This window comes from Gorilla gorilla, chromosome 16 (genome assembly GCF_029281585.2).
Source record: "Gorilla gorilla gorilla isolate KB3781 chromosome 16, NHGRI_mGorGor1-v2.1_pri, whole genome shotgun sequence".
NCBI classification, from domain to species: Eukaryota; Metazoa; Chordata; class Mammalia; order Primates; family Hominidae; genus Gorilla; species Gorilla gorilla.
The window spans coordinates 25,162,247-25,179,370 of record NC_073240.2 but is presented as its reverse complement, the minus strand read 5'-3'; the positions used below and the strand labels follow the sequence as shown (position 1 = coordinate 25,179,370).

Sequence of the window (17,124 nt, the reverse complement as noted above, 5' to 3'; positions counted from 1 at the left end):
GTGGCTCACATCTGTAATCCAGCACTTTGGGAGGCCGACGCAGATGGATCACGAGGTCAAGAGATCGAGACCATCCTGGCCAACGTGGTGAAACCCTGTCTCTACTAAAAATACAAAAATTAGCTGGGCATGGTGGCGGGTGCCTGTAGTCCCAGCTACTCAGGAGGCTGAGGCATGTGAATCACTTGAACCCTGGAGGTGGAGGTTACAGTGAGCCGAGATTGCGCCACTGCACTCCAGCCTGGCAACAGAGTGAGACTCTGTCTCAAAATAAATAAATAAATAAATAAATAAAAAATAACAAACCACAATGTGTAAGATGCTGCTATAATAGGGCTAAGAGATAACTTTATAGCTTTAAATATGTGTATTACAAAAGAGAATATATTTAAAATCAATGACATAAGCTTATACATTAAGAATGCAAAAAACAGGAATAAAATAAAAAGAAACTAGAAAAATGTACAGAATAGGCCAGGCGCAAGGTAGCTCATGCCTGTAATCAAGCACTTTGGGAGGCCAAGGCAGGGGGATCACGAGGTCAGGAGATCGAGACCATCCTAGCTAACACGGTGAAACCTCATCTCTAATAAAAATACAAAAAAATTAGCCGGGCGTGGTGGTGGTCGTCTGTAGTCCTAGCTACTCTGGAGGCCGAGGGAAGAGAATGGTGTGAACCCGGGAGGCAGAGCTTGCAGTGAGCCAAGATCGCGCCACTGCACTCCAGCCTGTGTGACAGAGTGAGACCCCATCTCAAAAAAAAAAAAAAAAAAAAGTAACCTGCACATGGGTGTTTATAACAGGTTTGTTCGTAATGGACAAATCTTGGCAGCAACCAGGGTGTCCTTCATCAGGTGAATGGGTAAATAAACTTCGGTACATCCAGACAGTGGAATATTATTCAGCATTGAAAAGAAATGAGCTATTAAGCTATAAAAATATATGGAAGTAACTAAAATGCATGTTATTAAGTGAAAGAAGCCAGTCTGAAAAGGATACATACTATATGTGTCCAACTAGGTTACATTCCAGAAAAGATAAAACTATGGAGACAGCACAAAGATCAGTGGTTGCCAGGTATCTGTAGGGGAGGGGAGGGGATGAATAGGTAGAACATGGAGGATTTGGGAGCTAGGAAACTATCCCGTGTTATACTATAATGGTGGATGTATTACATTAGACATTTGTCAAAACACAGAATGTACAATACCAAGAGGAAACTTAATGTGAACTCCAGACTTTGGGTGATAATGACGTGTCAATTGATGTTCATCAGCTGTGAGAAGCATACAATTTTGCTGGAGGACGTTGACATTGGGGCAGATCGTGTGTGTGCTGGGGGAACCAAGGGGTGTATGGAAACTTGCTGTAGTTTTGGCTTAATTCTGCTGTGAACTAAAAACTGCTCTACAAAATAAGGTCTATTCGATAAGAATAAAAACATGAGTTACCAGGCCACAAAATTAGGAATATTAAATGTGTATTGCTAAGTGAAAGAAGCCAGTCTGGAAGGCTACACATTTTATGATTCCCACTACATATGATATTCTGGAAAAGGCACAACTATGGAGAAGGTAAAAAAATCAAAATTTGCCAGGGGTTTGGTAGGAGAAAGCGCAGGCTTTTTAGGGCAGTAAAATTCTTCTATATAATAATGCAATGGTGGACACAGACATCTGTTATCACATAATTGTGTGATAACCCATTTATCACACAATTGTGTGATAACCCATTTATCACACAATTGTGTGAAAACCCATAAAATGTATACATAAAGAGTGAATACTAATGTAAACTAGGGAGTTCAGTTAACGATATTGGCTCATTGACTGTAACAAATATACCGCTCTAACGCAAGACATTAAAAATAGGGGGCATTGCCAGGGGTAGGGGGACAGGGATGGTGGGAGAGGAGAGGGGATACATGAGAAGTCTCTGTACTTGCCTCTCATTTTTTCTGCAAACCTACAACTGCTTTAAAAAATAATCCATTAATTAAAAAGAAAAGACACAAACAAAACTCACAATAAATGACACACCATTTCTCATTTACTGAACTGCCTAAAATACTGAAATGCCTAAAATAAAAATGGCTGACTGGCTGTATCAATTTTGCAATGATGTGGATCCATTGGAACCCTCATATTTGCTAATTGCAGTGTAAAACTGCAATCACCATTTCACATCCAGTTGAATAACAAAAATCAAAAAAGACTGACACTACAAAATTTTGCAAGGTTGTCAAGTACCTGGAATTCTTATGCATTCTTAATTCTTAACATAATTCTTATGTTAGAGTGTAAAATGGTCTAACCCAACTATGGAGAACTCTTACAGTTTCTTATAAACAGCTGTCTAGCCTATGACCCAGACATTCAACTCCCAGGCATTTACCCAAGATAAATGGAAGCATATATTTACAAAAGGCTTGTAAAATAATTTGTAATGCAGCCTTTTTCTCATAATAGCATCAGATTTTAAATGTCTCACATGCCAACAGGTAACAGATAAATTATGGAGTTATAAATACAATGGAATACTTTTCAGCATAAAAAATAGCAAACTTCCAATACTTGCAACATATTTACATTAAAAAATGTTGAACAAAGGAATATTGACCTCTATCTGTGTGTCTTTCTCTCTCCCTCCCTCCCTCCCTCCCTCCTACGCTGATTCCATTTTATGAAATTTAAGAACAGGCAAAATAATCTAGGGTGAGAGAAATAAGGAAGTGTATGTTTTTGGAGATAGAATAATTGACTAGAAAATGGTGCACAGTAATTTTCTTTGATAATAAAACTATTATTCATATTGTTTTGACTGTTAATTACTCAGTGGCAAAGCTCATTAAATTGAATACTTTAGATCTGTGCATGTTATTGCATGTTAATTATATCTAACATATTTTAAAAGGTTTTGGCAGCACTGGTGTAATGGTAAGAGTGATGGGCTGGGCACAGTGGCTGATGCCTACAGTCCCAGCACTTTGGGAGGCCAAGGTGGGGGGCTCACTTAACCCCAGGAGTTTGAGGCCAGCCTGAGCAAAATAGTGAGACCCCATCGCTACGAAAAACAAACGAACAAAAATCACCTGCGTGTGGTATGGCCTGTCTGCAGTCTCGGCTACTCAGGAGGCTGATGCAGGAGAATCGCTTGAGCCCAGGAGTTTCAGACTGCAGTGAGCTATGATCATACCACTGCACTCCAGTCTGGGTGAGAGAGCAAGACCCTGCCTGGTGGTCAGTGGCAAAAAGAAAAAAAAAAGAATGCAAGCTCTCACAACAAATAGATTGGGATTTAAATATGAATTCTGATATGTATTGCTAGATCTTCTGAGCCTCAAATTCTTGCCATGTAAAATCAAGCCAAACACTTATGGATTTTGTGAGAAATCAATGAATAGAGTCTATTATACTCTGAGGATGGTATTTTATCAAATAATAAATTGTTGATAACTAGTAGTTACACTATTTTAATCCTTCCAATTCTTTTTTTTCAAACCTCGTACTTATGATATCTCCTATGCTTTTTAAATAATTTTTCTACTTAGGCTGTCTATCTGGATCACATGAATCTTTCACAGCCTCAGGTTTGTTTTCTTTCTTTTCACTGCTACAATCAGCATCACAACTCCCCTCACCCCATGTTCCAAGCAGAAGCGAGTATTTGATTATTTTCATCCTCTGTGACCAATATGAGGTTTAAACAATGCAACAACAACACCTTATTGTACTAAAAAGCCATATGAATATCCCTATATGACTAATAATAGATTCGTGAAATGTCCCTATGTGACTAACGATAGATTAGATTAATGTCCCTATGTGACTAACAATAGATGTAAATAGGACTTGCATCAGATTTTTCTCTGTAGTCTTATCTATAGCACAGTGCTGGGCATATAGTGAATGCTTAATAAAAGGTATTTCATAAATAAGTAATTTTAGAGTTTATGAAAATAATAACTGATTTTGTTACTCACTTATGAATATTTACACAAAGTCTAACAGCTACAGAAGATTGGAAGACAGGCAGTTCTGGTGCTAATCTTACCATTTCATTTTGTAGCTCCTTAGTGACCACTCAATGTGAGCTGGGGATACCAAGGTGAGCAAAACAGGCTCCCGTCTGCTCCTAGTTCCGCAATTTTCCTACTCCCATCAAAATACCTTAGTTCTCCCTTCCCTGTTTTTAAAAATCATTTTGTATACTGCTGTTATATACTGACGTAAGCCATTAAAAGTCCTTTCTAATTAGGGAACAGAGGCCAACATTTCATGGATGTTTTGTATTTTTTTCCCTTTTGCTTTCTACTCACCTTGAATTTTCAAGCTGTTTCATATAAAAGTGAGGAAAGGGAATTTTGACAACACTTGGTTCAAAGGTGTTGAGGAGGAAGAACATATGCACAGAAAGGGAAAGAGGGCTTCAGGAAGCAGGAAGATTTCACAGGAGTGATTTGGGAAGACCCAAGACTTGTGGTCTAATGCCTCGCTAGACTCAGGGCAATATTATGTTTTGCTGTGATTAAGGCAGTCAGTTTTCAAAAAGGACCCGTGTGTTCCTTGTTTCCTCAGGTGAATTTTGCACACAAGTAATTTGTAAATAGCTAGGGAGAGCCCCAGGAACAGCCTGGGTCTGAGAGCACTGACTATCTGAAATAAGCAGATGTTTCTTCCAGGGAGAATAAACTTGGTTTACCCTCTTTACTTGTTCCTATAGAATCAATGGATACATAATCTCTGATTTTTCCCTGCCGGTTAAAGAATGTTTCCAAGGAGTGGCAATAGTGCTGGTGTAGAAGTTATTAATCTTCCATTTCTAACTACTCCTACACACCTGTTTTTTCCTTTGTATAGTACCTAATCTTTTCTTTCTGGCTTTGGTGTTGCCTCTTAACATAAATTGGAGCTCTTTTCATAGAATGGATTCGGTGGGAGTTGACACTGTGTGTCAGTGCTATTCACTGACTTCCAACATCAGTGTGAGAATAGCCAGACCCTAATGGGATCCATTCATTGTGTGGGATAACCAACAGCATGGTGGACTGCAGGACAAACTTGTCATAATTCCGGAAAATAAACGGTTAGTGGGAGAACTTAATCTCTGTGTAGTTTATACATTTGCATTAGAGTGGAAAAAAAGTATGCTTTAGAAATGCCCTAGGCTAAAAAATAAACTGATTTTTCCAAAGCCATCCATAGCCAGTAACGGCCATGTAGCAGAGTTGATAATAGCAGGTCGTGAGGGTTAGGCATTTAGAGTTTGTCCTTCTACAGTGTTTCCAAACCCCCATGAAACTGAGAAATCCTATATGGATCTGGGCCATTAACCCAAGGGAGAAACGAAAACCATGAAACATGGTAGTATCCATTCTGCAGAAGCGTTTTGTGTACTGTGGTAGATGGCCTTCTCTGGGGATACACAGGAGTGATGTCCAGTAGTCCACCCTTATCCTTGGGGGATATATTCTGAGACCGCCCTGTGGAGGCCTGAAACTGGAAATAGTACTGAATCCTATATGTACTACGATGTTTTCAACTGACAGCCGAGACAGCTACTAAGTGAATAACAGGCAGGTAGCATATACAGCATGGATACACTAGACGAAGGGATAATTCATGCCCCAGGCAGGACGAAACAGAACAATTTCATACTACTACTCAGAATGGCATGCAATCTAAAGCTTATAAATTGTTTATTTCTGGAAATTTCCATTTAATTTTTCGGACTGCAGTTGATTGCAGGCAACTGAAACCACACAATGTGAAACTGCAGGCACAGGAGTGCTACTGTATTCGCTACCTGCTCATTAACCACTTAGTAGCTGCTTCAGATATCAGATCTACCATCGGTTTCCCAGTGTTTGTGTTCAAGGAACCCTTGTTTTACTTAATAATGGCCCCAAAATGTAAGAATAGTGATCCTGGCAATTTAGGTATGCCGAACAGAAGCTATGAAGTGCTTCCTTGAAGGAAAAAGGTGAAAGTTCTTGACTTAATAAGGAAAGAAAAAATCGCATGCTGAGATTGCTAAGATATATGGCAAAAACAAAACTATCTGTGAAATTGTGAAGAAGGAGAATGAAAGGGATACATGGTATATATAAGGTTTGGTGCTGTCTCCAGGTTTGGGCATTGAGAGTTTTGGAATGTATCCCCTGCACATAAGGTGGGGGGGGGGCTACTGTATCATCAAGCACCCTTAAAAATCTGACTGTTTTGAAAAGAGTTTCCTGGGAATAACAACATCCCTTAAGTGTCCAGAAAATCACTGAAACTTTACCCCCAAATTCTTCTATTATTATTTAAGGCAATAATAACATTGGGAGTGTGTACACACCTTCCCTTGGGTCCATAAATTACCACATTTGAGGACCCCTGGCTAAGGGTACCTGGGAAGGAGTGGGGTGTACCCTTCATCATCCTCATCTGCCCCCTGGTGGCACTTTTTGTCACTCTGGACTCCTGCCCTAGGCTGCCAACAGCCTATTTAAACGAAACATCCTCGATATTTAGTGCTTTGTATATTTCCAGGAAGCTTTTCAATTACTGAGATTATCACTTCCTCTCACCATAAAGTTGTATAGCATTGCCCAATAATACTATTGTCATCTGCTTTATCTGTTAGTACTTGATTTGTCTCATTTTTAAACTGATTTTTGTCACGAGTAGTTTCCCCAGAAATTTTGTTATTCTTTGCCTGTTTTTCCTATATATCCAAATATATCAATTTTTGATCTATTTATATACCCATTTTGTTATCTTCAGGTGCGTTATTTGGTTTTCATTTTTTAAATTTCTTTCCCATTCTGCAGATGAAAAATACTGAGAAACCTACTCTGTTCCTGCATCCGAGCCATTCCACAGGCAGTTTTCCCATACTAAAAATGCTGTCTTCCACTGATGTGTGGCATGTCTCAGTTCCGTGACTTCTTTTCCTCTCTCTCTACTCGCTGCTATCCCTTTTCTCCATGTGTCTCTAACATGCCTGGGTTCTTCAAGACCTAGTGCAACCACATTCCCTCCCACAACTCTATTTTCATGAGGAATAGCCAAGCAGGACTCCCAAGACATCATACAGGAGTGCCTACAGGGCATCTCTCCTTGGCAGTCCCACAGCACCGCAAATGCCCTGTGTCTGCCAATACTCATCAGCCTCTCTTCCCGTGTGCCTCTCCTGGGACCCTAAGAGAGTAACAGTCCCTGCAACTTCCCACTTTCTCCAGGCAGGGACTTGTGTGCCTTTTCCATGTCTTTGACTCCTTTATTTAATTATAATACAGGTATCTGTCTGCTATAACTCCTGGAACTCTCTTATGTAAATGCGCTTTTTTCATTCTCCGCCTCACATCTTAGCCCAGACCACACCATCTCCCCCCGCCGTCTTGGATACCTTCCATGTTTCCAGTGGTCTGCTCCCACTCCACACTGCAGTACAGTGATTTTTCTAAAACATGGATGGGTTCCTGTCACTCCCCTGTGAAAAGTCATCCATGTGGAGTCTGACTGGTCTGCATTTGGGGACTGGACAGAGTGAGAAGGGATCCTGTGTCAGCCAGGACTCCGGTAGACGCCCCTATGCAATATCCACTTGTGGTGGTCGGGGGCGGGGAAGGGGCGGGATTGAGCCCCCTTCCCCCCTCCTCCTTACTGCGGAAAGCTGCGGAGCGAGCAGCACTCACTTCCTATTCAGCATTCAGCAGGGAGGGAGCCTCTGAACAGCCACGTAGGCATTCTCTTCTCTCTGGAGGAAAAGGCCCAGCAGCTGTCCGAGGAAAAGACCCACCAGCTGTCAGCAAAGGGACATGTCGCAGCTAAGTAAGAATCTGGGTGACTCGAGTCCTCCGGCGGAGGCCCCGAAGCCGCCTGTCTATAGCCGCCCTACGGTTCTGATGCGGGCCCCGCCCGCTTCCTCCCGGGCTCCGCCAGTCCCTTGGGATCCACCTCCAATTGACTTGCAGGCTTCATTGGCCGCTTGGCAGGCACCTCAGCCTGCCTGGGAGGCCCCACAGGGCCAGCTGCCCGCCCCGGTGGTTCCGATGACCCAGCCTCCTGCTCTAGGGGGCCCGATAGTCCCGGCTCCCCCGCTGGGGGGCCCGATGGGTAAGCCTCCGACTCCCGGGGTCCTGATGGTGCATCCTCCACCTCCGGGAGCCCCGATGGCCCAGCCTCCGACCCCGGGAGTCCTGATGGTGCATCCTTCAGCTCCCGGAGCTCCCATGGCCCATCCTCCTCCTCCGGGGACCCCAATGTCCCACCCTCCCCCTCCGGGGACCCCAATGGCCCATCCTCCTCCTCCGGGGACCCCGATGGCCCATCCTCCTCCTCCGGGGACCCCGATGGTGCATCCTCCTCCTCCGGGGACCCCGATGGCTCATCCTCCCCCTCCGGGGACACCGATGGCTCATCCTCCCCCTCCGGGGACACCGATGGCTCATCCTCCCCCTCCGGGGACACCGATGGCCCAGCCTCCAGCTCCGGGAGTCCTGATGGCCCAGCCTCTGACTCCGGGAGTCCTGATGGTCCAGCCTGCTGCTCCGGGAGCCCCAATGGTCCAGCCGCCTCCAGCAGCCGTGATGACCCAGCCTCAGCCTTCAGGAGCACCGATTGCCAAGCCTCCAGGTCCAGGAGTCCTGATGATTCATCCTCCAGGTGCGAGAGCTCCGATGACCCAGCCTCCAGCTTCAGGAGCACCGATGGCACAGCCGGCGGCCCCACCTGCACAGCCGATGGCCCCACCTGCACAGCCGATGGCTTCTTGGGCCCCGCAGGCTCAGCCTCTGATCCTGCAAATCCAGTCTCAAGTTATAAGGGCTCCTCCGCAGGTTCCCCAGGGCCCGCAGGCACCCCCAGCGCAGCTAGCCACACCCCCGGGCTGGCAGGCGACCTCGCCAGGATGGCAGGCCACGCAGCAAGGCTGGCAGGCCACTCCCCTGACCTGGCAGACCACGCAGGTCACCTGGCAGGCACCAGCCGTTACCTGGCAGGTGCCGCCGCCCATGCGCCAGGGGCCCCCGCCCATCCGCCCTGGCCCACCACCCATCCGCCCTGGCCCACCACCGGTGCGACAGGCCCCACCGCTGATCCGGCAGGCCCCACCGGTGATCCGCCAGGCCCCACCCGTGATCCGCCAGGCCCCACCCGTGATCCGCCAGGCCCCCCCTGTGATCCGCCAGGCCCCACCTGTGATCCGCCAGGCCCCACCTGTGATCCGCCAGGCCCCACCTGTGATCCGCCAGGCCCCACCGCTGATCCGCCAGGCGCCGCCGCCCATCCGACCTGCCCCACAGGTCCTGGCCACCCAGCCACCGCTCTGGCAGGCCCTGCCACCCCCACCTCCACTGCGGCAGGCCCCGCAGGCTAGGCTGCCGGCCCCGCAGGTGCAGGCGGCGCCGCAGGTGCCTACGGCCCCACCTGCTACGCAGGTACCCGCGGCGCCGCCCGCTGGCCCGCAGGTGCCCCAGCCTGTGCTGCCGGCCCCGCTGTCTGCCCCACTGTCTGCCCCGCAGGCTGTGCACTGCCCTTCCATCATCTGGCAGGCCCCCAAAGGTCAGCCCCCGGTGCCACACGAGATTCCAACGCCAATGGAATTCCAGGAGGTGCAGCAGACACAGGCGCTGGCCTGGCAGGCCCAGAAGGTCCCCACTCACATCTGGCAGCCCCTGCCTGCCCAGGAGGCCCAGAGGCAGGCTCCCCCCTTGGTCCAGCTGGAGCAGCCCTTTCAGGGAGCCCCGCCCTCCCAAAAAGCCGTGCAAATCCAGCTACCCCCCCAGCAGGCCCAGGCATCGGGTCCGCAAGCGGAGGTGCCCACACTGCCGCTCCAGCCTTCCTGGCAGGCACCGCCTGCAGTCTTGCAGGCCCAGCCCGGACCCCCGGTAGCAGCGGCAAATTTTCCCCTGGGCTCCGCTAAATCATTGATGACTCCATCAGGAGAATGCAGGGCCTCTTCTATAGACCGCAGGGGCTCCTCTAAAGAGCGCAGGACCTCTTCGAAGGAGCGCAGGGCCCCTTCAAAAGACCGCATGATCTTTGCTGCCACCTTCTGTGCTCCCAAGGCAGTGTCAGCTGCGCGAGCACACCTGCCAGCTGCCTGGAAAAACCTGCCTGCCACACCGGAGACCTTTGCTCTCTCCTCAGGTGTCTTCCCAGCTACCTCCCAGTTTCAGCCTGCCTCTCTGAATGCCTTTAAAGGCCCCTCTGCTGCCTCAGAGACCCCAAAGTCACTGCCATATGCTCTGCAGGATCCCTTTGCCTGTGTAGAGGCCCTGCCTGCAGTTCCATGGGTCCCACAGCCCAATATGAATGCCTCAAAGGCATCGCAGGCAGTGCCCACCTTCCTGATGGCTACAGCAGCTGCCCCCCAGGCAACTGCCACCACTCAAGAGGCCTCCAAGACCTCCGTCGAGCCGCCACGCCGCTCCGGCAAGGCCACCCGGAAGAAGAAGCATCTGGAAGCCCAAGAGGACAGCCATGGCCACACGCTAGCCTTTCATGACTGGCAGGGCCCAAGGCCCTGGGAGAATCTAAATCTGAGTGACTGGGAGGTCCAAAGCCCTATCCAGGTCTCGGGTGACTGGGAGCACCCAAACACCCCCCGTGGCCTGAGTGGTTGGGAGGGCCCTAGCACCTCCAGGATCCTGAGTGGCTGGGAAGGGCCCAGCGCATCCTGGGCCCTGAGTGCCTGGGAGGGCCCGAGCACCTCCAGGGCCCTGGGTCTCTCTGAAAGCCCAGGGAGCTCCCTGCCCATAGTTGTGTCTGAGGTCTCAAGTGTCTCTCCGGGATCCACTGCCACCCAGCATAATTCCAAGGTGGAGGCACAGCCCTTGTCTCCCTTGGATGAGAGGGCAAATGCATTGGTACAGTTCCTCTTAGTCAAGGACCAAGCCAAGGTGCCTGTCCAGCGCTCGGAGATGGTGAAAGTCATCATCCGAGAGTATAAAGATGAGTGCTTAGATATCATCAACCGTGCCAACAATAAGCTGGAGTGTGCCTTTGGTTATCAATTGAAAGAAATTGATACCAAAAACCACGCCTATATTATCATCAACAAGCTGGGCTACCATACAGGGAATTTGGTGGCATCCTATTTAGACAGGCCCAAGTTTGGCCTTCTGATGGTGGTCTTGAGCCTCATCTTTATGAAAGGCAACTGTGTCAGGGAGGATCTGATCTTTAATTTTCTGTTCAAGTTAGGGTTGGATGTCCGGGAGACAAACGGTCTCTTTGGAAATACTAAGAAGCTCATCACCGAAGTGTTTGTCAGGCAGAAGTACCTAGAGTACAGGCGAATCCCTTACACTGAGCCCGCAGAGTATGAGTTCCTCTGGGGCCCTCGAGCATTCCTGGAAACCAGCAAGATGCTTGTCCTGAGGTTTTTGGCCAAGCTCCATAAGAAAGATCCACAGAGCTGGCCATTCCATTACCTTGAAGCGCTCGCAGAGTGTGAGTGGGAAGACACAGATGAGGATGAACCTGACACTGGTGACAGTGCCCACGGCCCCACCAGCAGGCCCCCTCCCTGCTAATAGGTGTAGCAGAGATCTCGCTCCTGTGTTTCCCTGGCCAGAGGCCACTGACAGGGTGGGGGGACATTTTTGTTCCTGGTGTTTGTGTTCCAGTTCCACGAGTGTAAGTTTGGATTTTCAACTTGGTTTCGTATCTGCCAAAGCTTTGTACATTTTTTATGTGGTGTTGATTTCAATCGGCTACTGTTCTGTTCTGTATTTTGGCATCTGTATTTTTAAGTGAGATCTGTGGTTCTCTGTTTTGTGTTATAATTGTTATGTTTTGGTATCAGCTTTGTGCTGGCTTTGTGAAATGAATTGAGACGCTATCCATCTCGTTCTGGTATAGTTCATGTAGCATTGTAATCGGTTGTTCTTTGAACGTTCAAATGACTCATCAGTAAAAACTGTCTACAGAGAAGTAAATATCTATATCTATATATATAAATATACTTTCAGCATAACAGAAGTGTTTGTCTTTATTCTAATTTTTACACTAGATGGTGGAAGCCAAGTTTTGCCGTATTCTCTGAATAGACATGAATAGCAAGACTACTCTCAGTTATAGTAAAAACCACGGTGATGGAATTGTTTTCCAAGGAGAGTACTCCATTCATCTTTATAAGGATGCAGTGATTTCAGTGGGTGGTTATACATAAGATTTCTCCAGGAGACTAATTAAAGCACACACGTTAGTGCCCAGCTGGTAACGTTGTTATTAGAAGCAGAAATGTCCTTAAGGGTATGTGGGGAAGAAGGGCCATCTGCCTGCAGGACCACAAATAACCAGGTGGTCCCGCTTCATGGAGAAATTGGCCAAAAGGGCATTTGTCAATCATGTGGCCCGTTGGGGGGTGTCCAGCAGTTCAAATTTGGGTTTCATCAACACACTGCTACCGGGATGGAAACGTGCTCCCTGCAGGATATCCAGGCTTATAACAGGGAAAAGGAAAAAACAGTCTTCATTTAATTAGAAACCCTGCAGATTGCCAGCAGTAGTGGCTGGGTTAGGGGAGGGCGTGGCAGGGGGCATTCCTATCAACATAGAGTTCTAGGGGAAGGTCCTGGGGGGAAGGGTCATTCTAACTTGTAGGGGAAGGCAGCCGGCAACGCCTGAAGTTGCTGAACAACCGCGGTCAGCCCTTGGCTATGAACCTGGTCTAGGCAGGAAAGGGACAAGGGAATGAACTGGCCTGAGTGTTTTGAGGAAGGATATTCAAGCACACACCAGGCTGGTGTACACAAAAGGACGTTCTTGTGGTCATACTCTCTTCCTGTGGACGGGGGACCATCAGCCCTACTTGCCACCCCGTCCTGTCTTATCAGAAGGAAGAAATCCAATCCCATATCCCGCTTCTAGGGTGAAGCCAAAGTCCCAGATGCGGTTACTGGCGATGGTGGAATTCTCCTGCCACCTAGCGGCAGATTACAGGTGCCACCGCAGCTGCCGCAGCAACAGCCCCTCCCACAGTGCTTAACTTCACACCATGTATATACTTGGATTGCAGCTACTCCTTGCTTCACCACTTTTGCTCATAATTTTATCTATATCTGTGCCCAGAGATTCCTTCTTTTCTCTTATAGGCCAAGGTAGCATCTGTTTTCAAATCCAATCCGCTCTTCACTCAACAATTTCTATCCTTGGTCCTGCAGCGCTGCCACTTAGGAAGCTGACTAGGAGAGGAGCCCACAAGATGCAGACTCTACTCCTAGCACCCGCAGAACTGAGCTTTCCAGGACGATGATCCCCGCCCCAGGACCTGCCAGGCCGCAGGAGCTCTTCCTCAAGTTGTCTAAGTGGTCAGGTACTCCAAAAACTGGGAGGCAGTTTCCTATAAACTCCTTGGGTCAGAGAGTCCTGCGCATTTGTCCGCAAGCAATGTTTACTTATTTTTACAACAACAGCAAATGTCCATTGAAGGAGACAGCAATGCCCCAGCTGAGAACTGTCCCCAAAGGAGGTTTAGCTGGGCCAGTAAAGTGGCATAGTGGTCTAGTATTTCTTGTTTGTGTTTAGTTTATTTATGATTGCTTATAAAGTTTTCTCCAGACCATTAACTCATGGCGTGCCTGAGCAAGATGCTCTTTGTGGAACAAAATTTGGGACTTTGTCCCATCATGGGACTTTGGTGCCATACTTAAGGTGGGGGCTGGCTCTGCTCCATGGTAGAGAGGCTTACTTCCCAGCTGCAAACCTCACTCTCACACGTGACATACATCTAATGGCCTTCTTTAAGTAATGCCAAGGACTTAAAGCCTAAATTTGTTTATATTGTAATGAGATATAAATTGCAACAATGAAAAATGTGTTCATTACCAATGAGTAAACTAGTTAGATATTCAACTGAAAAGTTTAAGAAAGTGCAGCTAACATGACAGTGAAAACCAGAAAACAAAGACCAGGAATATAGAAAAATACGGGTTAAAAAACAGCGGGAACTGGCCGGGTGCGGTGGCTCACGCCTGTAATCCCAGCACTTTGGGAGGCCGAAGAGGGTGGATCACAAGGTCAAGAGATCAAGACCATCCTGGCTGACAAGGTGAAACCCCATCGCTACTAAAAATACAAAAATTAGCCGGGTGTGGTGGCGGGCGGGCACCTGTAGTCCCAGCTACTCAGGAGGCTGAAGCAGGAGAATGGCATGAATCATGGAGGTGGAGCTTGCAGTGAGCCAAGATCGCACCACTGCACTCTAGCCTGGGCAACAGAGTGAGACTCTGTCTCAAAAAAAACAAAAACAAAAACAAACAAACAAACAAAACAGTGGGAACGAATTCAAATCCCACTTATTTGAAAGTGCTAAAATGTAGAAAATGTAGAAAATGTAACACAAATCTTTTTTACTATAAAATTGAGCAAAAAGCCCAAACCTAGTAATAGGCAAAATGTATCACAGGAAAAAAATGGCAAATAACTGTTGAAACTGTTACACCTCACTAATAAAGATAGAAATATTAAATCTGTATTCCAGTTTTCATTTATTAAATTGTCATAGAATAAACTAAAACCCCATGTAATGTCCAATGTCAATGATATTGTTATGAAACTGGAACCATTATACAGAACCAGTGAAAGTATAAGTTACTACAATTTGCCTGGAAATCAATGCAGCCAACTCTGTCTTCAAAAGGCTTTAACACATTAATACTATTTTACCTAGAAATTCTTCATTTGGGAATATGTTGAATGAGAACAATCCACAGAGAAGGCAAAGACTTCTTCATAGAGAAAGCTGTTCATGAACATATGGGAGATTTATCAGGGTGTGAGCAGGCCCCCCTCCCCAATATAAACCTACAGTGTCAAGGGAGTACAGTGAGTTTCTGCTGAAAAAACCACAGCCTTCCTTAGAAAACAACTTGTAGTTTGTTTCAACACACAGAAAATGAAAGACTCAGCATCCACCATTATGGGCTGTAGATAAGTCATTGCACTCTGTGCCTGAAAATTTTAAAACTAGGTGCTAGTATACTCTCCAAAGCCATAAATGATCTCAGTAAAATATATGATTTCTAGTGAAGAAAAACTATGGTTCTCAAAGTGATGAAATTCAATGTGCTCCTATGTAGAGTGTTCAACTATAAGCAAGTTGATATTTTAGGATATTTGTCTTAAGAAGATGATCTGAATTTTGGAATAATTTTACTCAAAGACATTACTCCTGAGAGCAACAGAGAAAAGGACCGGTTGTTTCTCAAAGCCACCAGTGAATCAACCTTGTCAGCAAACGAGAGTTAAGGATTGTGGCTGCAATTGACAGAGCACTTTCAAGATTAAGGTGCCGGGGCCCTGTGGCCGCAGTAATATGCATTTTACTGGGCATGTAGCCTATATTATTGGTTTGCCCTCAGAGTTATAGGCACCCCCAGAACTCGGCAATTCACACCGATGGTCATGATACTTGAAAGGATACATCATTCTTGCACTCCTGCCCCTAGCTGCCGGGGCTGGAAGCCTGGGTCCCTTTTTCTCTCTGATTTGATCGGTTGTCAGGTCTTGCCAGTTTTGCCAATTTGTATAGTCAGTGTTTTTTCTCCTCTCCATCCCTGTGGACACGGCACCCTGCCAGAACTTGGCAGTTTCCTTTTTCATGGTCTCTGCCTTCAGTACTGCCCCTTAATCAAACCTCCACATTGGCTGCACAGTGGCCTCTGTGCCGCCGCCACACAGCTGTGCACACTCATAATGCCTCTCCCTGCCTAAAGCATTTCAAGGCCTTCAGTGTTCCTTAGAGTAAGGTGCAGCAACCCTCAGCTCACCTTCCACACGTGAGGGTCCAGGAGCAGCTGGTTAGAGTAGGTTTACCTACGGAGAAATCTACAGACCATGCCAGGGGTCCCTCTGTGGGACAGCTCAAAGAATTCCTCAGATTCTGAATTGAAAGCCTAAGCAGACCACCAGGAGGGTCCTAAAGGGAAAAAGGCCTTGATATATAGGGCCCAAGCTACATTTTCCTGTGTGCAAGCAAATTTGTTCTTTCAGATCTCCCAGAGGGTTCCATTGTGAATTCCACCAAGGGATATATACAACACTACTAGCACAGTAGTACAATCCTCTAATCTGTCGAGATTCTGAAAGTTGTACCTGCCTCTTTTTAAGAGATGACACTTATGAGGAGCCATCCTCATTATCAGCTTCCTCCTACTCTTATTAGTGACACTAAATAGATCATCCTGGCTGTGTCAGCGGCATGTGCTTCTCTGTGCAAATGGTCTGGTTCTGCAAGCTGCCCATTCACCTCCCAATGAGGCTTGCTTTCTGTGCTATCCCTTGTTCTGAGTGAATTCAACTTGTGAGCTGCTGTTAACAGAAGGATTGATGATATCCAGTCCACCAGCAATCACCACAGAACATTTTCTAGACCCAGGAGACTTCCTGGAGCTTCTCTCCAATGGCTCAGAATCTTCCCCTGAAACAGCCAGCTGGATGGGGCCACAAAGCTGTGGAATCAAAATATTGGCCTTGTAACAAGCTTCTGCGAGAAAGCCTCAAAAACATTCTGTTTTGAAATAGTCATAGATTCACAGGAAATAGCAAAAACTGTGCAGGGTAGTCTCACATACCCTTAACCTAGTTTCCCCCAGTGTTTATATCCTGTATAGCTGTAGTACAACATCAAGGACGTGGACACTGTACCATCTGCACATTCAGCTCAACTCAATGCCATCTTATCACGTGTGTAGATAGTGTAACTAGCACTGCAATCAAGATGCAGCACTCTTCCACCACCACCAAGATTTCTCCCACGCTACTCCTTTACAGCTGTGTCCATCTCTTTCCCCCACATCCTTAACCTCTGGCAATCACTACTCTGATCTCCATCTCCATAACTTTGTAATTTCAAGAATGTGCTCTAAAAGCATTAATACCTTTGAGACTGGCGTCTTTCACTGAGTATCATGCCCTCGACATCCATCCACACTTTTGTATCAATCATTCATTTTTTGATGCTAATAAAATATTTACTGTTTTGTGGGATTGGCTATTTCCATTTTTTAGCTACTGCAAAGTTGCTAGGAACATGTAAGCACAGGTTTTTCTAAGGACACACATTTTCATTTGTCTGTGGCAAATGCCCATGGCCATAATTGCTGTATCATTTGATAGGTCTATGGTT

The 17,124-nt window shown here is 46.7% G+C and overlaps 1 protein-coding gene across 1 annotated transcript; it reads left to right on the top strand.

The window, feature by feature from the left end:
- Window positions 1-7,668: 7,668 nt before the first annotated feature.
- MAGEL2 (MAGE family member L2) lies at window positions 7,669-11,972 on the top strand. The gene has a single exon (XM_031002079.3). The coding sequence runs from the start codon at window positions 7,808-7,810 to the stop codon at window positions 11,525-11,527; it is 3,720 nt and encodes a 1,239-aa protein (XP_030857939.3). The 5' UTR covers window positions 7,669-7,807; the 3' UTR covers window positions 11,528-11,972.
- Window positions 11,973-17,124: the final 5,152 nt, after the last annotated feature.